Source organism: Panthera onca, chromosome C2 (assembly GCF_046562875.1).
Source record: "Panthera onca isolate mPanOnc1 chromosome C2, mPanOnc1 haplotype 2, whole genome shotgun sequence".
In the NCBI taxonomy this organism is placed as follows: Eukaryota; Metazoa; Chordata; class Mammalia; order Carnivora; family Felidae; genus Panthera; species Panthera onca.
The window spans coordinates 2696148-2719504 of record NC_138347.1 but is presented as its reverse complement, the minus strand read 5'-3'; the positions used below and the strand labels follow the sequence as shown (position 1 = coordinate 2719504).

The 23357-nt window shown below is 55.4% G+C and overlaps 1 protein-coding gene across 4 annotated transcripts; it reads left to right on the top strand.

Moving 5' to 3' along the window:
• The first annotated feature begins 52 nt into the window (after positions 1 to 52).
• On the top strand, positions 53 to 22988 carry RRP1B (ribosomal RNA processing 1B). Of its 4 annotated transcripts, none has more exons than XM_078452712.2 (16): positions 53 to 293; positions 7363 to 7445; positions 8997 to 9054; positions 10352 to 10437; positions 11007 to 11068; positions 11418 to 11547; positions 12409 to 12473; positions 12914 to 13095; positions 14803 to 14894; positions 15526 to 15623; positions 16525 to 16544; positions 17213 to 17344; positions 17856 to 18520; positions 20706 to 20861; positions 21892 to 21955; positions 22729 to 22988. In XM_078452712.2, the coding sequence occupies exons 1-16, from the start codon at positions 164 to 166 to the stop codon at positions 22920 to 22922; spliced, it is 2217 nt and encodes a 738-aa protein (XP_078308838.1). In that variant the 5' UTR covers positions 53 to 163; the 3' UTR covers positions 22923 to 22988. The 4 variants fall into 4 exon arrangements, with proteins under 4 accessions (XP_078308838.1, XP_078308839.1, XP_078308840.1 ...); XM_078452713.2 differs by having other exon boundaries at positions 54 to 293; positions 17216 to 17344; XM_078452714.2 differs by lacking the exon at positions 7363 to 7445 and having other exon boundaries at positions 240 to 293.
• Positions 22989 to 23357: the final 369 nt, after the last annotated feature.

The following is a 23357-nucleotide window of genomic DNA, read 5'->3' as shown; positions in this document are numbered from 1 at the left end:
ACGCCATCAGCCCGCGCGCCGCCCCCGCCCGCCGCCCGCCGCCGCCGCCGAAGCGAGCCGCCTTCTGCGCAGACGCGGCCCCGGGCTGCTCGGCGGCGGCGGAGGTGCGGGGGGAGGCTGCGGGCGGCGGGAGGCTGCGGCCGGGGATGGTCCAACGGGCGCGATGGCCCCCGCCATGCAGCCGGCCGAGCTCCAGTTCGCCCAGCGGCTGGCGTCCCACGAGAAGGGCATCCGGGACCGCGCGGTGAAGAAGCTGCGCCAGTACATCAGCGTGAAGACGCAGAGGGAGACAGGTGGGCGCCCGGCGGTCAGCCGCGCCACATGGCGGCCGGGCAGGGGGGCCGGGGGGAGCCGGGGGAGCGGCGGGCGCGGACTCGCACCTCCGCCGCGGCCCTGTGTGCCTCCGCGCGGTGGGACCCGCTTCCTGCTGGGGCCAGCCGGGTGTGACGGTGGAGGGGCTGCAGCCCGCAGGGGCGAGGTGGTCTCGGCGAGTGGCGAAGCCGGGAGTGGACGAGTCTGTCCGACCCCGAGCCTGCCCCTTGAGTCGCCAAACTAAGCCCGGTTTCTTCTGCTGTGCTCTCCGTTGATGCACGTGTTTATCTGACCCACACCCACCTGAGGTGCGGGAGTTACAGGAGACGAGAGAATCCCTACTTTGAAAGTTGCACTAGTAAATCGGGGCGGGGGCTGGATAACTAAAAGAGAGTTTTACAAGTGGAGGCAAGGAAAGGAAAATCACGGGAAGAGGGAGCTCCTCTACATAGGCTGTTCCAGGAAGGCCTCTGGGTGACGTTCAACGGATTCCAACAGGCGGGAGAGAAGAGCGAAGCTGCCCTAGGAGTGGCTGGAAGACCAGTTAAGTGAGAGAGGGGGAGGGTGTTAGGACTTAAAGTTGGAAAAGACAGCAGTGGCCAGGTCACACGGGGCCTTCTAGTTCGTTTCTTAACTGCAGTGGGGTGCTGTTGAAGGATTTCATTTACCTGAGCCAAGGTGCGGTCTGTAAACCCTCGAGAGCATGAACCACCATAGGCGGTGGAGCTTTTACGTTGTGCAGGGATGAATTTGGATTTACTGCTAATGCTAATGCATTTCGAGTCTACTTGAAAGAACGGGTACTATCTATCCCAGTACTGACTTTCTTAGTTTGTTTTGTTTGGAGGAGAAATCCCAAAAAGACTGCCCAGGGAAAAGAAAATAACAGTCTGATGGGAAGTCTGCTAGAAAGGAATGAGGACCGAATTCCTAACTTCAGTTCTGTTAGGGAGACCTCCCTGAGGGGTTTCATTCACACGGTTTCGGGCATCGCCAGTACACTGAAGGTTCCTAAGTCTAAGTCTCTAGAGCAGATCTGGCACTTGCGCCGGGGTGTCCCCTGGGCACCTCGGACTCAGAGGCCCACAGGTGACTCGTTTTCCTCCCCCTAAAACCCGTTCTCTCCTGCTTCTCCTCTGCCGCCTGTGTTCTCGTATCTTGGATGCTGTCCCCACTCTCTGCTCACTCTGGCTGGACACGTGGTGACGGCCTAGACTCCTTCCGGATCTTCGCTCCTCCCTTAACCCATTGTGTCTTGCTTCTACCATCTTTCCCCGTCTGACATCCTCTGACCTCACTGAAGACCCCCTTCATCTCAGCCAGACCTCTGAACTTGATCACTTCCTAACCGGTCTCCTTAACTCCGTCGGCGCCGCTCTTAAACCCATCTTCCGCCAACCAGCCCAGGGCCATCTCCCTAAGGCGGTTCCGATCACGTCACCTACGTCCCTGGGTTTCCGGGTCTGCAGGTAATGGTCCGTCCTCCCTTTCTCTTCCTACCTCGGCCCCTACGTGACTGCTTCGTCCTGGATCCGCATTGTTTCTCAGCTCTCTACCTTTGCTTCTCTTGTTCACTCCCAGCATCCCGTTCAACACAGCTTCCTCCAGAGTGCCTTGCCTCCCATCTCACCCCACCCCTCCAGGATTCCAAACTATCCAGTGGGTCTCAGTGGCAACACTTAGGTCGCTTCTTCCTAACCTGTTAGTGTATCATAGTGTATCATTCTGCGCCCCCTCCCCCCCACCCGGCGGTGGAAGTTTCCAGTCTGTCTGCTTGGCTGGAAGTGGGAGCAGTGGGAGCGCGTGCAGGCATCCGCGGACTCACCTGTCTGAACACAAGAAGGGAAGAGAGGCCAGATGCAGTACATACGGGCCAAGATGGCCAGACAGAACCTGTTGCTCAAACCTTTTTGATGAGCAGGCTCAGGATCTGAGATGCTGAGGGGACACAGGGCCATGATGCCAGGGGGTTTACACCAGTGCCCCCAGGGTCCTGTCTGCTCTGCGCCCATCACACTGAGAGTGATTTGTTTCACGCTTTTGTTTGCCACCATGTCCACGCTGCGTGGAGTACGCTGGGCCTGCATAAGAGGAGCTGCAAGGCGAATGTCGTAGGCGCGGCAAAATAGGCAAGGCCTCTGCCTCCACTATGCTCCCATCAACGTGAGATGCAAGGTGGGAAATAACTTGTCCTGACATTTGCATCTCACCGGCAGGCCCGAAGTCTGTTGCCTTTTGTCTCGGGCATAGTAAATAAAATCTCAAATGTTACTGATGCAAAGAACTGCCCGTGAGCAACATAAATAGCTTTGTGAGATCTTTTGTTTTTAAGTAATCTCTACACCCAGCATGTGGCTCAAAGTCAGGATTCCAAGATCAAGAGTAAGATGCTCTACTGACTGAGCCAGCCAGGCGCCCCCGTAGCCTTGTAATTTTGGAAACAAATTGGAAATCTTTGTAGTGCTTAAAGGAGCTAAATGTTGCTCTGGTGCTTTAACTGTTCACACAGAGCACTCACAGAATGACCACTGTCTGTGGTTTTACTCACGAGAGATCATCCGTCTGTCTTCAGCAAACACAAAGCACTTACTGCGTGCTATTGTTATTCTTGGCCCCAGGGATAGGGCAGTGAACAAAAGAGACAAATCCCCACCCCCTACCCCCCCAGTTTTATCGATTCTGCAACTTGAAACATTTGACATCTACAGAAACTGAGATGTATCTTGAAGTCCACCTTGTGACTTTTATTTGCCCTCTTTCATTTGATGACACATAAAATAACTGTACAACTGAGAGTTGCCGGGGTCTCAGATACAGTGATGGGGAAAGTGTCTCTTCATTCTGACACGTTTGGGGGTTCCTGGACTGAGAAGCGAGAATAAATAAGAGCTGTGGATGTGTGTGTGTATGTGGTTTTGTTTTTTTGTTTTTGCTTTTTTTTAACATTTATTCATTATTGAGAGACAGACACAGAGGGTGAGACAGACACAGAGTGGGAGGGGCAGGCAGGGAGGAAGACACAGAATCGGAAGCAGGCTCCAGGCTCCGAGCTGTCAAGCACAGGGCCCAACGCGGGGCTCGAGCCCACAAACCATGAAATCACGACCTGAGCCAAAGTTGGACGCTTAATCGACTGAGCCACCCAGGCTCCCCAAGAGCTGTGGATGTTTTGACTGACCCTGGTGTGGACTCACCCCCACCTCACATGGCTCCTGAGCTCATCGTGTGCTGACAGTGGCCGTCAGGCTTTCTCATTTCACAGCTTGTTGGAATTTACTCAGCCCATGTCTCACTTCATGTTCACCCCGTTTGTTGTGAAATAACTAAACCTATGTTGTTGCCAGAAACTTAAGCGACATTAAGTTAAAGAAACTCAACCCCAGGGGCGCCTGGGAGGCTCATTCGGTTAAGCCTCTGAATCTTGGTTTTGGTTCAGCTCATGATCTCGTGGTTCTTGGGATCGAGCCCCACATCAGGCTCCTCACGGACCTGCTTGGAATTCTCTCTCTCTCTCTCTCTCTCTCTCTCTCTCTCCCCCTCTCTCCCTCTCTCCCTCTCTCTCTCCCTCTCTCTCCCTCTCTCTCTCCCTCTCTCTGTCGGTAAATAAACATTTTAAAAAGACTTAAAAACAAGTTTAAAAGAAACTGGTACTTGGTTTTTACCGCCTAAACTCCTGGGTGAAAATGAGTGGTTTTTCTACGTGTATTGAAAATACATGTTTCCAAAGGGAAAAGAGCTCCAGTGGCCTATGGGTGGAGAACACGAGACAATCCTCACACCTGCCAACTGGGTCGTGCTTCACTCTTACGAAGCGCTTCTCATACGTGCTTTCAGTTTTGTCCCTGACCATAAGCCGTGCACGTATTGTAGGCGAGGACACAGGCCTACGGGCTCGTTGACGGTTTTCTGCTGCGGCACAGCTAGTAAGTAGCAAGCTGGGGCCTCACTGTGGGTTTGTGACCACCACACTTTTGCTGCCTCACGTAGGATGAAACACTGAGAATATGTCTTCACGTGCAGCCCCTTTCCTGCCCGCCGTCTGGGATCCACTGTCACTCTGTTACTCTGCTGAAATCCACAGTCTTCCGTTACATAAGCCTCTCCAGAGCTTGCCGCACCTCCAACTCCTACAGGCGTGGGTTCGGCACAGTTACTTGGTCTGTCACATCGTCACTTGGTGCTGATTTGACACACGGGTGCACTTAGAACAATCCTCCGGAGATCAACATACACGGCGCTATTTTTAAGTGAAAAAGGCCAGAATTTGGAGTATGTAGCACATGCGATGCTTTTCGGGTTATATACACAGCTATGCATCTATGCATTTCTGTGCTGCATGTAAGTATTATGTCGAAGCACAGGAAAGATCTGGATGGAAAGATGTACCTCAGGCAGATAGCAGTGGTCCCTCTGGGGTCCAGGAGGTAGTGAACAAGGCACCTTTGATTGTGTAACTTCTGGTGTAATATACGAATAGGAATTTTTTGCAATAAAAGTGTGTTATTGAATGAGACTCTTTCAGTTACAACTTGACAGAATGTCCAAGCCAGACTAGTTTGAAGGGAAAAACCAAGCACAGCCTCATGCAGGAGCTCGACTGATAGTGCCAGAACTGTTTCCTACACAGCGGACTCTGCTCCCCTAGATCGGCTCCCTTCTCAGGCAGGCTCCCCAGCACGTGGCACGGTGGCCGAGTGCAGGTGCGGACTGTGTCCCCTTCCAGTCCGCTGGGAGAGAGCGACTCTCCTGAAGCCTGAGCAGGAGCCTCGGCGAGCAGGTCGTCTGTGCCTCGAACCAGCCCTGTGGCCAAGAGGACTCAGGCTAATTTGGAATAAGCCCAGCTTGCCGGCTCCCCTCTGTGTCTGGCGAGCCCCACCTAGACCCCTGCCTCCCCCGCTGGGCCCTGCCTGGTAGGGGGCAGCGCTGGAGGGGCAAACAGTATGGCAGAAACGGGGATACCCAGCACCAGGCCTCACACAGGAACCAGCGACGTTCAGTCTTGTTTGCTCGTAAGTTTGCCTGTGGTTATGGCTTTCTAGTCCCCTTGTGAAGAGTTTTCTACACAAAGAGAACTGAAACAGCCCATGGTAACGCTGTGGTGACCTCATACAGTGCTTGTTTCCTTGTTTTTTATTACGACTGTTTCAAACATATAAAAAGTGTACCCGTCACTCTGCTGCAGCATCTGTTAATACCCGGTTTGTGTAATCTGCCCACTTCCTCCTCCCACGAAAGCCTTGGGAAGCAATCTCAGACATCTCATTTCTTCCCCACGTACCTCAGTATGTATCTCTAAAAGATGAGGACTCTTTCTAACATGACCACAGTACCCTTATCACATCTTTCTTAAAAAAACTCCTTTATATGAAATACCTAATCTGTTGGGTTTTCCCGTCATCATCTCCATTTTTCTAGGATTCATCAGAATCCAAGCAGGACCCGGTTTGCCTGTGGTCGTTCGGTCTGCGGCGCCCATCCGTGGTTTTCCCTCTTGCAGCTTGCTTGTTGTAGGAACTGCGCCATTTGCCCCATGGAGTCTCTCGTGTTTGGGGTTTTGCTAGCTACATGCCATGGTCTCGCTTGACATACTCCTCTGTCCCCTGTATTTCCCCCCAAGCTGATATTAAATAGATTCAACATGATGTCGGTTCGTTTCGGTAAGACTATTTACCGGGGGGTGCTGTGCCCTTCTTTTGCATTACATCCTGCATTGAATGGAGAGTCGGGTCTGCGGGCCCCGAAGGACCAGCGGGCGTCACGGGCCCAGATGGGTCAGTAGGTTTGGGTGTTGCCGGCCTCATGTATCCATTCCAAGTTCCACTGTGCTTTTTCATCTGATGCTTTCCCAGCCATTGGTGATCCTTGCCCCAACCCCAAATTCATTAGTCTTAACAGGACTGAATGTAAGTACAGGTCACTTTGACAGAGTTCCTGTGGTCCTGACTGCGGCGGTCTCCGATCTGGGGGTCCGGGGGAATCAGTCACTGGCGCCATAGTTGTGCTAGCGATAGGCGCCCAGGCGTGGCTTGTGCCATAACAAGCGTGGGGGGGGGGGGGGGGCAGTTGCCACATGATTTGCCCAACCCCTAAAGGAAATGTATTGTAATAAACTTCACTGTAGTTTCTGGTATATGGATTTTAAGTGAGAAACTATCACAAAGAATAAAAATGTGCCCTAATAAAATTATTGATATGAGAAAGGTCTTCAATAACTTGGAAACCAATACCTAGGTATGTAAATATCTTTAAAGGTACGAAGCTCACTCCGAATATACTAAGTAAACTTCAGTACATCAAAAAGGATTTGTTTGCCACTTTTTAATTCTCTTTTGGTACATTGAAATTACATTGATTCCAAACGTATGCGTATTGTGAGGTACTTGTGAGGTTTACCTCGTTTGTCCTACTTCGATATTCCGAAAGATTTTTCCTAGTACCTGCTAGTGAAGTATTAACACAGGCCATTTGCAACATGCCCCAAGACTCGAGGATTGTGTTTGTTCTCCATGACACCTGGGGTCTGCCCAGGACCTAGAAGGCTATGTGTGACTCGTAGCTCAGTCAGAGGTATGGTACGGGGCTTGAAAATGAGTCAGAAGAAGGCTAACCAGGTTGATGTCCCTTCAAACAGGCTATCATTGCCCAGTAAATGAAAACCATAACCAGGAGGGAAAGAGATCAGGGTTTCGCCGAGTTTGACCTCTTGGCAGGATCCTTAAAAAGGTATCCTTGCAACAATATCCCAGGGCTCTGCCGGTTTCCGTGGGGCCGGGTATACGGGACGCGAATCCTCATCTTTCGTAGGATTTGCGGTGTTATTTTGTAAGACTGATGAAAGTGTTGGTGTGCAGGATGAGATGATAAAGCTACATGGCCTGTGTGTGTTTATTTTGTACCACAAGGAAGTGTGTGCCTCAAATTTAAAAAGACATTGCGGGCGAAAGAATGAAAATGTGGTATTGCTGTCGCTGCCCGTGAGGCAGCGCGAGGTGCTGGGACAGGAAATGGGAGGATTCTGAAGTAAGACGTCTGTGCTGTTTTGTCCCCTAGGAGGTTTCAGTCAAGAAGAACTCCTAAAAATATGGAAAGGGCTCTTCTATTGCATGTGGGTGCAGGACGAACCCCTCCTACAGGTAACACACAGTTCCCTTGTCCTCTGGCTGGGTGTTGTGGCCCAGATGGATAGAAGGGGCTTGCTTGTTCCCTGCTGTGTCGGTCCCCCGTGCACAGAAACAGCTCGCAGTCACCGCCCGGGGTTCAGTTGCCCACCTCTCGTCCATCTAGAGAGGGACACGGTGCCCAAGTCACCTTTTCAAACAACAAAGAATATGGATAAAGGGAGATTGGGTATTTCGCTGTCATGCTTTCATAGGCTGGTTCCATGGTAGGTGTCACGTGACTTATTTTAGTTTCTGTTTCCTCTTCTATTATTCGTGGTCGATAAGGGCACGGCACTAGTCCGAGAGCCTGTGAGCACCGGGCTCTGGGCTCACCTCTGCCATGATTTAAGTGGGTGCCAGGACCGGGCAGCCACCTTGCCGGGGCCAGGATCTCTGTAAAGCAAGCGGTGGCCCCCCACCCGACATCCCACCCTCGAAGTCCGTGGAGACGCACAGATGTGCACGTGCTTCTGGACCCGTCTGCCAAGCACCCTGAGCCCCACCACCAAGGCGCTGTAGGGAAACGGCTTTCGGTGTCCACAGACCTTTGTTCTGGTGTGTAACAGCTAGTGGAGGCTAAGCCTTGAGGAACGCGGTGTGAAACGCTTCGATAGATAAAACGCCACAGATTGTATTTGTCTGGATTTTAACGTGCAACTTTGCCACTTTCCCAGACCACGTAGTAGCGGGCTTTGGTTTATTGCTTTTACTGCACTGAACATATTTTGAGTAGGACAGCAGGGCAAAATATTTGTAAGTTACATTCAAAAGTAACAGCCGACAGCTTTAGTGGAGGAAGAAAACGTGAACGAGAGCGTCATTTTCCAGTCTGGAGTTCAGTTAAAATGGGGGAGGAGGACTCGAGGCCAGGTGAAGCGCAAGGAATGCCGAGGAGGACTGTTCTTTTCTTTCGTAACTTGTGAACAGGATTCTCTCGCTGACGCTCCCCAGGGTGGGCCTCTTCTCAGAGCCAGCCCGGCCAAGTCTCCCCACAAATGAGCTTTGCTGCGTTGTAGCAGGCGCTCTGCACCTGACCCCTTGCCCTGGACAGAGCCTGGAGGGGAGCCGTTAACCTCTGCTTCACCCCCCCCCCCCCACCCCCGCCTCTGCAGCCTGCCTCCAAGCAAGCCCAGCACAGGACTTCCTGGTTCCACACGCACCCCTGCGGAGTGGCAGTCCCCGGGTCTACCCATCGGTGCTCCCCTCGCCGGCTCCCGTGTTCCGGGATTGGGGGCTTAGAATAGAATCTCACTTTAAGGTCTATATTTTTGAAGCCAGGAATTGACGGCTCGTTTGGAGCTGAAGCTAGAGATACTTTTCTAACCAGGCAGCGTGACCCTCACGGGCATGTTACGTGGTAGTCCGCTGGGATCAGAAGTTCCACGTCCGGTAAAATTCAAATCCTGACGTGACAGGAGGTCCAGACCCCAGCAGATGCGGGAGGAGAGCAGGCTGCGGTGCTGTCCCCTTCTCCGTGCTGCCGCCTAATAACCCTGCTGTCTCTCCCCGACCCCGCCTTTGCAGGAGGAGCTAGCAAACACTATTTCCCAGCTCGTCCACGTTGTTAACAACTCGGAGGCCCGTAAGTCCTGATGTTTTCATGACTTTCCAAACTTTCTTGTTCATCAACTTTGGTAACTTGCCTAGGAAACTAGGCAATATTGTTTCTTCTCCTTCCTTCAAGTTCCAGTTTTCCAGGGGGCTTGTTGTACGTGAACCTGGGGCTTCCTTCCAGTGTGCAGATGTCAGGCGACAAACCTTCCCCGTGGGAGAGCCGTGATGAGCTTAGATGTTGATCCCAAAAGAGGGCAGATAAAAGAGGCACCTTGTGCGGTTGAATCACGGGTGACATCTCAAAAGATTTCAAAACAGTGGTTTAAGAAATGAAAATCTCCAGAGTCTCCAGATTCTGAGTTGCTTTAACACTCCCAGGGGCCACTTGTGCTTGTGCCCGTGTTCGCTATAAGCTCAGCATGCCTGGCTGTCCTCCTGGAGACCGGAGCCAGTTGAGGTCGTCATTGGTAATAAACCGTAAAATAGCCCCGCTGTACCAAGAAGAGCGGAGGGAGAGGTGAATTCTTCCTGAGATGTTCAGGCTTTGATCACTGACAAAGGAAGAAACAGACGGCAGAGTTGGTGGGTGCTGCTTGGTGCTCCTTGGAGCAGAGCCATCCACCCGGCCTTAGTGACCCCAGTGGCTGTCCAGGTCTCAGCCAGGTCCCAGCCGACTTCTGCACGTGGAATATCGTCTAGGTTTTCACTTATCAAGAAAGAATTATGCAAAAAGAAGTAAAACAAACCAAGAAAATCAACAGTTATTTTTGGATGGAAAAGTGGTAGTTTCATGGCCCAGAAGACAAAAATAGAATGTTCTGTTAGAGCTCATCCAGCTGACACAGAACATGAAACAAAAAGCTGAGTTTCTACGCAGCTCGTCCAAGTGTTCATCAAAATTAAGGGCTTTGGATCCATTGTTAGGTGTAGGTGGGTGGGAAGGGCCCGTAGATGTGGCTCAGAGAGTTTTTTATTTTAATAGAAATATTTTTTTAATAAAAATATTTAATAGACCAAAAATATTTTAGTAAAATATTTAATAGAAGTATTGTAATAGACTTGGCCTTGTAAGTCGATAAAGACAAAGGCCACACAGAGCATTGTAGCTGAACATCAAGATAGTACCAGCCTTCCTGTCTTAGTAGGTTTTTATTCAAACACGAAGGAAATCACCGAGCGTATTTAATTATTGACCAAATAGCTGCCGAAAACCCTTGGAGAAGGTAAATGACAAGTGATGCTAGTTTGTTTCTCTGTTACTTTCTTGCTTTATGGTAACGCATGAGTGTGAACACCAAGCATTCAAAGCCTTTTGTTCACTGCAGAACACCTGTTCATTCAAACCTTCTGGCAAACGATGAATCGAGAGTGGAAGGGGATAGACCGGCTGCGCCTGGGCAAGTACTATATGGTAAGATCTGAGCACCTTACCCCGTCTGCTTCAGAAGCCCCTGAAGGGGGGATGTTGAGCGTCTTGAGAACAACGGGAAAAGGTTTATCTGTGAAGCAGAGGGGGCTCCAGGCTTAGTGTGTTGAGAGGTAACGCGATCAAGGGAGGGCGTTCGAATATGTGCTCGAAGGCGGCTCTGCTCTTTCAGCTGTTGGGGAGGAGTTTGGGATCCTTAGTTAACACTCTCTGCGGAAAAGGAAAAGGTAAATGCGGGGCGCCTGGGCGGCTCAGTCAGTTGAGCGTCCGACTCTTGATTTCCGCTCGGGTCATGATCTCACGGTTCGTGAGATCAAGCCTCGCGTCGGGCTCTGTGCTGACAGTGTGGGGACTGCTTGGATTCTGTCTCCCTCTGTCTCTCTCTCTTTCTCTCTCTCTCAAAACAAACATTGAAAAAAAAAGAAAAGGTAAATGCGGTTGTCGTGACGATATTTTCACTTCGGAGATGCAGGCTGTAGCAGTTCCATTGGGGTCTTTGCTGTGCCAACTGACCTTTCTTTTCCTTTTTTAACCAATTTGTTGTCCGTCTTTAGCTGATCCGTCTGGTCCTGAGGCAGTCCTTTGAAGTTCTGAAGCGAAATGGCTGGGAAGAAAGGTCGGTAAAGGATCTGGGAAGGCACTGGGCAGCCTCGAAACCTGCGAGGTAGCAGTGTGTTCTCAAGCCTTTCCATGAGCTCGTACGAAGTGGCTCCTCTTTGCCTCCCGTTCTCTTACCTGCTGTGAGAGGCAGAGCTCCCCACGCGTGAAGAGCTCACAGCCCGGTAGAGGCTTCTCGAGGGGCTGAGCACACACGCCGCACTTCAGACCGATTTCGGTGGCTGCTTTTCCCTCGTGGGACTGTTTCAGCCTTGCGTCGTGTTAGGCGGTGTGGCCCCGGGGGTGAACGTGACTGTGTTCTTCGGCCACGCTGCGGTTAACGGAGCCGTGTGCTTTGTGTTCTTCAGCCGAATCAAGCTATTCTTAGACGTCTTGATGAAGGAGATCTTGCACCCTGAGAGCCAGTCTCCTGATGGAGTGAAGTTCCACTTCATCGGCATTTACCTGGACGAACTGTCCAAAGTGGGAGGGAGAGAGGTAAGGAGCAGACTTCCCGCCAGCGGCAGTGACACGGCTGCTCGCCTGGTCCGGACTCTGGCTCTTCCCCACGTGGGCCTGGAGGGCGGAGGACAGGCTGCTGTCTCCACCTGTGTCCCCAGCGCCTCTCCCACCCGACTTGACAAACCCTTCCCCGTGCGGGAATGTATCCTAAGCGGCCAGTGGGGCACGTGAACGAAGATCGTGCACTGAGGGCGCTCTCGGAAGGCTTCCTTGTAAAACAGTTGAAAGCCGCTTACACAGTCCAGTCATAACAGCGGGATGTGCTCGCGGTGTTGACTCTTTAAAAAGCAGGAGGGAAAAAGCCACAGACGCCGCAGTGCCAGTGGCACGCCTCTTCCCACGCTGTTTACGCGTGAATGGACAGTGCAGGAAAGGAGACGTGTTTTTAGCCTGCAGGTGATCATCTGCATTTGGAATTACCAGGCCTTTTTTATTGTTTTAGTTTCACACTATTTTACGAGTGTTCCGCAGCGAACACGTATTCTTTTCATTAAAAGAAAGCAGGGATAGTTCCTCGGTCCGAACAGTTTCCGATGGTGTCCGAGCAGAGCCTGTCTGTAAGGGAGAGAACGCAGAGCAGCACGGGTTGATGGGGGGGGGGGTTCTTTGATGCCCCGGTGGCTGGAAGACAGCTGTGACCCTTAGATGACCTTTAGCCTGGCCCAGAGCGTCTGGATGATTCACGCAGAGCGGATCTTGGGAGCGGCTCTCCGGGAGAGGTGTTGACCTTCATCAGCCTACGTGAAAACTGCAAATGCTTCCTCTCTCTAGGACCTATCAGGAGCAAAGGCTCTTTTTCTCCCCTCATTGTTTCCCTACTTTGTTTCTAAATTTCAGCTTTTGGCAGATCAGAATCTCAGGTTCATTGATCCATTCTGCAAAGTCGCTGCCAAGACTAAGGAGTAAGTGATTGCCGTGTTTGTTTTCTCTGTTTCATTTGGTGCTTCATTGTGGGTGATGGTGGTAAACTTGTGAAGTGCCATGCGAGTACCTGGGCTGGTTAAAATCCAGAGCCGGGACGGCTGAGCTCCGAATTTCTGGAAGCCGGACTCTGGAAGCTCGGAATCCTAATTGGGCTCCACTGGCTTTGCGGTGTGGTCTCAGGCCTCCAGGAGCCCCACCCTCCCTCGGCCACAGCCCTGCCTGCTTTCAGCACGAGCCCCACCCCCGGCCTTGCACAGCCACAGCCGCACCTGGCCGGCTCTGGAGCGCGGCAGCCGGTGGGTGACGGCAGTGGGTGACACCAGGTGCCCGGTGGCTTCTCCCCGCCACACCCCTCCCGGGCCAGGGCCAGGCCCTCTGTTGTAACCAGCTTCTCGTCCCTCTTCTTACACACCCTCAGCCAGACATTGGTGCAGACTATAGCTAGGGGTGTTCTTGAAGTCATCGTGGACCAGTCTCCTCTTGGACCTGAAGAGACCCTCGAGGAACAGAAGCCTCAGGTGGGCGAGGGTGAGCCCTCTGAAGAAGAAACGCCTGAAAACGAGGTGGTGTGGAGACAAACCGTCAGTAGAAAGAAGACCGGTAAGAATTTCCTGCGGCAGTCTTTTTTTTACACAAAGTTCTCATCGGATGAGCACTTTTTGATATATGTGCTGGAATCTTGCTGACTACGACCTGGAGGTCAGCGCAGGTGGCTCGGCCGTGGGCTCCCCCAGAGAAAGGGCGCAGAGCTGCGTGGAAGGCCCACACCTGCCCAGGGGCCCTGGGTGGCGGGCACGTGCCTTCTCCCGGGACCACGACTCCCTCGAAGGTTTTACATTGTTTTGCTCTTCCTTTGGTTTTTATTTGTTTTTATTGTTTTGGGTTTTTGGATGTCTAAAACATCCTAATGTTGACTTGTATCTGCAAGGGGGTCCTCAGCAGTCACATTGCAAACACACACTTGTTTCTGTAGCTCTGCTGCCTGGTCTCCCAGGTCCCTCCAGGGCTCCTTCGCTTTGGGTGGATAACACTCGCTGTGGGCGGGCACCGTGCGGACACCGTGCGGACTGCTCCTGCGTCTGTAGCGGCTGCACGTGGAGCCTGCGTCCCAAGTTGCAGCCCATCCAATCTGGTGGTGGTTCACGGCGTCTCGGCGCGGCACTGAAATGTCATTTAGCCCTTAAAAAGCAAAGATTTCAAAAAGTAATGGGATTTAATTTACACATTTTTTAATGACAGAACACCAAACTCTCTCTGTACAAGGAGCCAAGTGTGTTTTTAACATTGTGCCTTTAAAAATCTGGAAAGAGGGACGCCTGGATGGCTCAGTCAGTTAGGCGTCCAACTCATGATTTCGGCTCAGGTCACGATCTCACGGTTCGTGGGTTCAAGCCCACATCGGGCTCCACACTCAGTGAAGAACCTGCTTGGGATTCTCTCTCTCCCTCTCTCTTGGCCCGTCCCCTGCTCGTGCTCTCTTGCTCTCTGTCTCAAAATAAATACATAAGCTTTAAAAAAATAAAAATAAATCTGGAAAGATACCAAAATGTCAATTGTTGGTCGTGCGTGGCAGTTATGGGTGACTTCTGTTTTCTTTGTACTTTTGTCTGTTGTAAGTTTTCCACAGTGACCATACATTATTTTTTAACCAGAAAAATCATTATCTTAAAAAGGGAGAAAAAGTCTCATCTTAAATTCCACGTAGGTGACAGAATTAATCAGATGACCTTGAGCAAGTGTCGTGTGGTCACGGGACCTGTCTCTGGCTCACCCCTGCGCACCAGGTTTCTGTCTGAACCAGAGACGCTCTCCCAGGCTCCTCTGTCGTGCTTGTTAGCAAGCACAAAGTCCTGCTCTCTTCTCCAGGCTGTGCCCTGAGGCCACACCACTAACGAACTCACAGGATTTGAAAAATTGTGAGTCTTTATCCACTTCTTCATGGGCCTCAGCACTCCTTGAATTATCCTTTGACTGCTACGAGTCGCATCGGTATTAATTTGTCTCCTGCAGCAGCTCCGTGAGAAGTTAGTGTGATAACGGTGTAGATTTTTGCCACAACCGCAGGTCGACCCCTTGGCCTTGGGCCGGGGGCGCGGAGGGCGGCAGCTGATGTGTCTGTGATGTGATTAAAAGGCAGAATGTGTGATGTGTGCTTTCTCCCAGAGTTCCTCTAACGAGACTCTTCGGGGAGATCATAAGTGTATTTGCAGGGGCTTCTCTGCAAGGAGACGCTGAGTGAGGCAGTGGCTCCTCCGGAAGAAGTCGTTGCCTTGTGTTTGCAGCTACGTCTTGGGTGTGTTTTGACAGCACTGAGCCAGCAGCGCTCCGGGATGGACGGCGTCCGCGACGACGGGGCGAGAGGCGGCGGGCGCCTGGAGGACGCCGGGCCCCTGCTCCAGGTTGGTACGACGTAGATTTGCCGTGGAGTGGCCCGGCCGGCTGGGAATTAGGGTCAGAGCTCATTATCCACAAGGCCTGCCTGTTAAGTCGTCTTTAATCCCTTCACTCGCCGAAGTCACCTTCCTTACACGAGCTTATTGGAGACAAAGAAACGTAAACGTGACAGAATTTTGAAAGACGTCAGTCTTCACTTTGGCTTGAACCGTTGGGATCTGTTCCATTCGTACCGACAAGGCCAGCTCGGTGCTTCTCCCGTAAGGAAAGGTTCCCGTGTTACCCAGTGTGAGTTGGACACCGAGACTGAATTTGCGAAGAAGCACACACCCAGGCAAACTTTATGTGGTGTGTTTTCCCACAGGTCTTGTTGTTGTTGTTGTTGTTTAAATAAACAAATAAATAAAGCAGATAAAGAATAGTTTCCCCAAGAACAAACAGCACATTTTTCAAAGATACTGCTTAACCATCTGGTCACCAAACCTTAGCACTCGTTTGTGTTTAATAAGACCATCTTGTTGCTGGATGCCTCTGGAATCCACGCTGCTGCTTTCTCTTAGCAGTGGGAATGACTTTCTAAGTCAGCGGTCTGGCTGCGGGTTTACGTCTCATTTACGTCTCGTTGTTCTCACGCAGTTCGACTACAAGGCTGTTGCTGACCGACTCCTGGAAATCACCAACAGGAAGAACACCCCTCCCTTCAACAGGAAGCGTCTCTCCAAACTCATCAAGAAGTGAGTGACTGGCGGGCGCTCTGCTGACGTCCGCCCGGCCTTCCTCGCTTGTAGCCAGAGCAGCACTGCACGCACGTGGCTGCCCCCCCCCCCCGCCCACCTCTGCAGTGGATGCTTCACGTGCCCGTAGCTCCCCTCCCGGGCCGCGTCCTGAGGGCATGAAGTATGCTGCTTAGGTGTTCTCGAGGTGGGCAGGGGTTTCGAGAACCCACTCCCTCACCCCCACCGCAGCCGGGCCAGATGTGGTAGTGGGTGTCACTGTGGCCATCCCAGCGGTTTGGCACAGAGCACCGTGGTTGGCGGCAGGGGGCACCCGAAGTTAACTGTGGAGCAGGCGCCCTTCGGGGTACTTGACATGCATCATGTCATGTTCGGAGAGGCCCCGTAAGACCTGTCACTCCTGACCTCACAGATGGGCCAGCCGGGGCACAGGGCAGGTAACCGGCTGGCCCGAGGCCGCAGCCACCAGGTGGCAGGGCTGGACTCAGACCTGCTGTCCGCGCCCCCCTCCCCGGTGCTCTGCCGCCGGAGTCCTTGCCTCCCCCCAGCACGCGGCCCCTCACCCTTTTGTCCTGACACCAGCACCGGGTGGAGTGTTTTCTCCTCTGGGCGAACAGAGAAGAGAAGGGGCAGCTTCAACCTGAAGAAGGAAGTTTTCATCTCTTCAGTTTATGTGAACGAACCAAGATAGAATCTCTGGATCACCACATCCTGGAGGATGTTGGCCTTGAGGGCGATTCGTCCTCCACTTTGGGCCTTTGCCTCAAGCCTCCCCTTCTAGAGGGAGAAGGAAGTGAACTTAACACACGTCCAAATAGCACATCTTAAAAGTTATGTGCAGGTGTTTGCAGAGCATGGAAAGAAGGGGGTTTCTCAGAACTTCTCTTGATTTCTCTTTCAGATTTCGGGATCTCTCCGAAGGTGAGAATGTCTGAGGATTACCCCTGACGACGTTACGTGAGCAGGGCCCCACTGAGACGCTCACGCCAGATACCGAAACACGGGCTTGAGTGACACTGACTGGGAACACAAGACATAGCAGCCTTTTCCTGTGAAAGGCGTCAGCTCGGCAGGGCCCTTGTGAGAGCCACGGTGCCGGGCCTCTTCCAGCCGGCCCGCTTTCCCGTCCCGGGGACCCAGCGGATCCAGACCTGAGGCCGGAGGGAGGGGGGCATCGTTGTCTTAGCGGGAAGGATTTCTGGTGGTCGAGGAAGGTGCCCGTTTGATTCCTTAGGAAGAAGAGAAGTTAAGCTCTCGGGGCCCCTTTCCTTTGTTGTGGTCAGTTGAGCCCCTGGAGCAAAGCTGTTGTCCACAGGGACACGAGTGAGTTGGTGGCTCCCCCAGCCCCCCGTGCGCCTGGGCACTTAGAATGGGGGGCAGCTGCCCAACCCCGGTTGCGGTGCGGAGACGGGCAGGCCCCACAGTGTCACCCGTCGTGCGCGGTCCCCATCAGTAGCTGGCAGGCTTGGGCTGGGGAGGCGGTGAGGAGCCCAGATGAGCACACAGGACTCAGGTGGGGAATCTTCCCGTGTCAGGTGGGGACAGAGTCTGCCAGTCTCTAAGCTGACCAGAGTGGCTTTGGTGTCCAGCAGGCAGCCTATCCCGGCTCAGTTTTGCTGAGGACATTTCTGCTGAGGGAGATGACCGAACGCTCAACAGAGGAAAGCACAAGAAAAAAGGAAATAAACTTTTAGAGAAAAGCGACCCGGAGGAAGAAGGAGGTGAGCTGCACAGCTTGCCGTGGATGCGGGATGGGGTGGAGGATGCGGGCAGCCCGCGGGGAGCGGCGTGCGCCCCTGCAGCCCTGGCAGGCTGGGCCGGGTCTCCCTAGGTCCTTCCAGAGCCGAGCGTCAGCTTTGAATGTGTGTTGTTTTCTGCGGAACCGCTACAGCCTCCTAAGCTACAAGCGTTCATTTCCTCCTCGGGCCCCTTCAGGGTGGTGGCAAGGAGGTGGAGAACCAGATAGACCCCGCCCTCGGGAGCCTGTGTTCTGTTTCCGCCCCGGGCCCGTGGGGAGTGCCGTAGGGCCTGAAAACCGTGGTGATGGCCGTCCCATCCCTGTGGGAACAGGCCTTAGGAGGGTTTGTGGTCCCAGCTGGGACAGGGAATCGCGCCCACGACAACGCTTGCAGGGTGTGGGGGACACGGAGGGCCAGGGCCCTTCTGGGGGTGGGACACGGGGAAACCGTCTCCCCGCCGTGGGCACCTGTGTATTGGCGTGTGTGTCTCTAGGAAACAAGTCCTTCCTTGCTGAAGAAGAGGAGAGCGAAGGCAGTGTTCAGAAGAGAAAAGGGAAAAAGAGGAGGAAGGTCCATCTCCAACCAGAGCATTTAGGGTCGGGGGCTCCGGCCCTGCCCCCAGAACAGAACGGGGGCGGGGAGCCGGAGGGAAGTCCGGGAAGAGCCCAGAAGATGCCTGCGGCTGAGCCGGGGGCACCAGCTGCCCCTCGCCCCCAGGAGCACAGCGTTTCGGGGCCCGCCCCAGCGCAGGGTAAGAGGAAACGACCGAGGAAGAGAAGCCTGAGGGTCCAGGGTGAGAGCTCAGAGTCCACACCACCACTGCCTCGGGGGGACGAGGCCCAGGAACCGTCCCCTCCGGCACCCCCTGCCAGCGGAGCCCCGGTCCAGAAGAGGCAGAGGACGCTCGGAGCCCTCCCGATCAATGGCAGCGGCCCCCCCGCGCTGGCCTGGCCCCCACCCCAGCAGCAGGGCCGTCCGGCCGGCCTGCCCCCGGGCAGGAGACTGAAGAAACAGAAGGGGGAGCCCAGCGGCCTTGACCTCTGCGACCCGTCTCATCAGAAAGCCGCCATCTTGAAAAAGAGAAAGAAGGTGAAAGAGACGTGTGACTTGGAGCGCCGCGGAGGGTTGAAGGCCGAAGCCAGGCTCGTCCAGGCTCTGGTAAGGCAGCCGTCGCGGGGCAGGTGGGGGACACGTCCAGCCTCGAGGAAATAGAGACTCTCGGTGGCCCTCCCCGTCCCCCATGAGGCTACTCCGAGGCTGCGGGAGGGTGGGCACCAGGCCGGGACGTCGTGCCCACGGCCGTGGGGGGCGCCGCCGTCCCGCAGCGTAAGTGCACAGACCGAGTCGCTGTCAGGCCCTGGCCTCGACTCATCATCAGCTCCTGGCCGGTCCTTAGGCCCTTTCGGCAAAAGACGGGGCCCAGGATTTTCTTCTCTTTTGCTCTTTAACGAAGAGGCCGCCTCTGCTTATACGTCTGAGCCAGCGTAAGCGAGCGGTCAAGCTCTGGGAGGCATCTGTACCCGTGACGGCACAGTTCCGCTGGGACACCAGCCACGCCAGTCACGTGGGGGCCGCTCAGGGCGGCCTCACGTCTCAGCGGTGGTGGTAGAAGCGAAAACCTCGTGAGCCGCGAGGCCGCAGTATTTACTCCCCGCCCTTCCAGGACAGGCCTGCTGACCGCGTCCCGCTCTGGCACTTGCCGGCGCTGCCGTGCGCGGTTAGCTCGCCGAGGCCTTGCTCAGCGGGAACTTGAGTGGGCTGGGTTATGTGCTGATCCCAGAACGACGGCGTCTCCGAGCGGTTAGCTCAGCTTGTGGTCAGAGCGAGTCTTCGCTGGGGAAGCCCTCGGAACTCTCCAGCGGGCTCCGGGAAGCCTGTTCTCACCTTTGACCTTTCCCTGACCAGCTCTGTCGCCTGTACCGTCGCCCCTTGGCCCTTCACACGTTCACTTGCTGCTCTTTCCTTGCCGAGAACATCAGGGAAATCTGTCTCGTTCCTCCGGCCCTTGGCAGCCTCTCTCAGGATTAGAACTACCGCGAAGTAAGCCCCGGGGTCACGGGAGGTTTTCCTCCCAAACGAGGCCCTGTGTCTCTGCCAGTGGGGCTGAAGGTCCGCAAGAGAGGCCCCCCGGGTCTGCCCCTCGCCGGCAGCGCTGTGGGCTCTGCAAGGGCAGGCAGCCCACTCCCCAGCTAGGAACACCAAGACCTGGTGGAAGCTAGCAACGCGACGTCTGCTACGTTGGGCTTCCCGGACCCCGGGGACCCCAGAGCTGGAGCGGGGTCCTTGCCGTGGGTGCTGGTCAGCTGTTAGACACCCAGTGAATGTTCCTTATCTGCCCGTAAGGGACCCGCAGGGCCTCACTAGATGTCACCCTTGCCCTTTCTTACTGAACTTTCAATGGAGGACGATGTCTCGGATCAGAAATGAGAAAATGGGGGCGCCTGGGTGGGTCTGTCAGTTGAGCGTCAGACTCTTGGTTTCGGCTCAGGTCGTGATCTCGTGGTTCGTGAGTTCAAGCCCCTCGTTGGGCTCTGCGCTGATAGGGTGGAGCCTGCTTGGGACTCTCTCTCCCTCTGCCCCTTGCGTCTGCCTGCTCTCTCTGTCTCTCAAAATGAGTAAACTTTAAAAAAGAAAAAAGAAAACGAATTACTTAACAGGTGGCCTTTGAAAGGCAGAAATCCTCAGAACAGGGGACCTAAGTTTAAAGATACACAAAGGCGGGTCTTGTGGGTGGGAGGATAGGCACCCTCTGGCCCGGTGGGCACGGTGCCACGAGAGCGAAGCCGTCGTGTGCGCGTGACTGCGCCCTGCCACGTGAAGAGGTGCCGTCAACCTCGTCTGGGAAGCAGCGGGCGTGGGGTGTCTGAGCTGCAGACGCTGCATCCTGGGGGCCCCGCCTGGCTGCGTGCGCACCCCTTCCCCCGTCCCGCTTCACCTCCTTGTGCTTGGGTGTGACCCCTCCTCTCCCCCCCTCCCCTCTCCTCCCCTCCCCTCTCCTCCCCTCCCCTCTCCCCCCCTCCCCTCTCCTCCCCTCCCCTCTCCTCCCCTCCCCTCTCCTCCCCTCCCCTCTCCTCCCCTCCCCTCTCCTCCCCTCCCCTCTCCTCCCCTCCCCTCTCTTCCCCTCCCCTCTCCTCCCCTCCCCTCTCTTCCCCTCCCCTCTCCTCCCCTCCCCTCTCCTCCCCTCCCCTCTCTTCCCCTCTCCCCCCCTCCCCTCTCTTCCCCTCCCCTCTCCTCCCCTCCCCTCCCCTCCCCTCTCTTCCCCTCCCCTCCCCTCCCCTCTCTTCCCCTCCCCTCCCCTCCCCTCCCCTCCCCTCTCCTCTCCTCTCGCCCCTCCCTCACGTAGGGCGGTGAGGGGGCTCTCAGCCCCTCAGAGAAGCAGCAGCTGAGGACGGAGAATGACTTCGTGAGGTTCGACACCCCCTTCTTACCGAAGCCCCTGTTCTTCAGAAAAGCCAAGAGCAGCAGTGCCTCTGCCGTCTCTGTGCGCCCTGCCGGGCAGGTCCGTGAGCTCTGCCCAGCGCCCTGGGCCCCCCTGCCCCCACCTCCGCCCTCCCCACAGCCACACAGCCCCTTCCTGCCTAAAGGCCACGCCTGGGGCCCTGTGCGCCGGGACTCTGCTTCTGCCCACGGCATGGCACTTGGGGGCCTGTTCAGGGAGCCCGGGTCTGCTGGGCAGAGGGCCCGAGCAGTCCTGGGGCTTGTCTCCTGGTGACCTGGGAGGGACTGAGGGATTGGTCAGGGCACCTGCAGGTGAGGTGGGTGGTGCCTCACCTTAGAATTCACGAAACGGGCCTAGAGGACGGGGAGGACCGGGACAAGGGCCCTCGCCCAGGACTCGGGGCTGGTCAGGTGCGGGGAGGAGCAGGCACTGTCCCCGTCACAGTGGCGGGAGAGGGCGGCGGCTGTTGTGGAGCACAGGGTCAGCTCTGCCAGCTGCCCCTGAGTGCTGCGGATCAAGGGACAGGCCAGCACACAGGCTCGCCGGGGAGTAGCTGCTGTGTAAATAGCCTTGGACCCGTGACTGCCATGTTAACTAGTCCCAGGTAGGGCGTCGTAGGGACACTCGCCTGAGGGCCTGAGACTTGGCGCACAGAGGACTAGTTCCTCCGGTAAAGCGTTTACGGTGCGGAGTGGAATCGTGGGATCCACGCAGCAAAGGCAGGTGCTTCATCATGCAGAGTGGTCCACGTCCAGGAGTTTCCCAAATGAGAAACGACTTAGTTAACTGATGAATTGCTGGGACACCGAGATGAGTCTGGGAGGCTCTGGGAGGCGCGTCCTGCCCCCTGAGCAAGAGCCCGTCCCGGTGCGTGGTCCCGTCCCACGTACGCGCTAAAACTAAAACTCAGTGGGTGGGGTCCTCATGGCCTTGAAGTGCGAGCTGCTTGCCGTCACTTAGAAGCTGTTAGACACCACCGTGCTCGGCTTCCCTCCCCAAGGACGTAGCACGAGGCCGCTATGTGGCCAGAGATGCCAGGTCCGGGGCCTCCACTGCCACCGACTTACTCCCCTTTGTTCTCCCTTTGCAGCGAGACAAGACGCCCTCAAGCTCCAAGAAGGTCACCTTCGGGCTGAACAGAAACACGACTGCGGGTGAGTGTGGGGCGCGTCTCCCGCGGGGCACCTGCATGTCCTGCTGTCCAGAGTTGCAAGGGTCGTGGGGACTCGGGGCCTCTGGAAGGAGGCTGTGTCCCCGGACCTGCCCACCCAGACACTTCAGAGCCTGGGGGCATCTGACGGCGCCCCAGCCATAGCTGCCTCTGCTGACACGTGGAGTCACCTGCCCACGAGGAGACAGGAAAAGAGAGACAGTCTCGTCTCATTGCTTTTGGTGTTGGTGCCGCTCACTGCTTTGGTTCGGTTCAACGGAAACCACACGTTCTGAAAGTACACGATGAGTTTAAGACCTGACTCTTCGTAGGGACCATAAGTAGTCGTGTGCGCGTGCAGGGTGGGGAGGGACCGTCAGGGAGGCCTTGTCCCGGGAGCTGGAGACGGCCGGAGTGGCAGGTCACCTGCAGAGAAAGGCTCCTCCTGCATCCGCTCGAGCCTCGGGTCCGTCTGCCTTCCGCCGCCACCGGGCCCCCAGAGTCCCTCTCAGAACCCGCCCCCCCCCCCCCCCCCAGCGCTGTCCTCGGCACTTGTTCACGCGCTCCCGTGAGGCATCCTCGATAGGGACTCCCGTTCCCTCAAAAAGCTCCCGGCCCGCTGGCTGCAGGGCCTCGTGACGGAGCAAGCGGCCCAGCCCGCGCGAGGCCACCGGCGGTGTGAAGCGGCGAGAGCACCAACGGGGGACGATGGGCGGGCGGGAGGGATGGAGAGATGCGGGTCCTGGTGACGCGTGGCCTTGCTTTCACCCGCCACAGAATTCAAGAAGACAGACAAGAGTATCCTGGTCAGCCCCACGGGCCCCTCCCGAGTGGCCTTCAACCCTGAGCAGAGGCCCCTCCACGGCGTGCTAAAGACCGCCACCGGCTCACCCACCGGCGCCCCCCTGGGGACCAAGAAGCCGCTGAGCGCCACGCCAAAGAGAAGGCCCACGGCTATGGACTTTTTCTAGGGCAGCAGCAGAGTCCTTTTAGAGACTGTTTTTGTACAGATATTCTATAAATTATAACTTTGAAAAGGTGGGCGGTTTTTATTGTTTTATAAATCACCGTAAATCGTACAAACGAGGTCTGAGCAGAGCCGCTAGCCCTCCACCCCTCTGCGGGCATCTTGGTGATGGTTTTGCCACAAACGCTGTTGGTGCGTGAGCCCTCCGGGGTCTCACGTTCGCGGCTGACTTCTCTGACCCCCACCGGTGCGGGAGCTGAGCTGTGTGACCGTCACTCCCCCTGCTGCAGGCCCCGGGGGAGCCTGGAGGGGACGTCCTGGCCAGCCGACTGTTTGGAGCTTGGGTGCTCAGCGCTGCGTCTGCCGTGCTGGGCTGGTTTCCAGTGGCTTTCCACCTTTCCCCTGGCCTTGTGGGCATTTGGCAGTTTGTGTTGGGCTC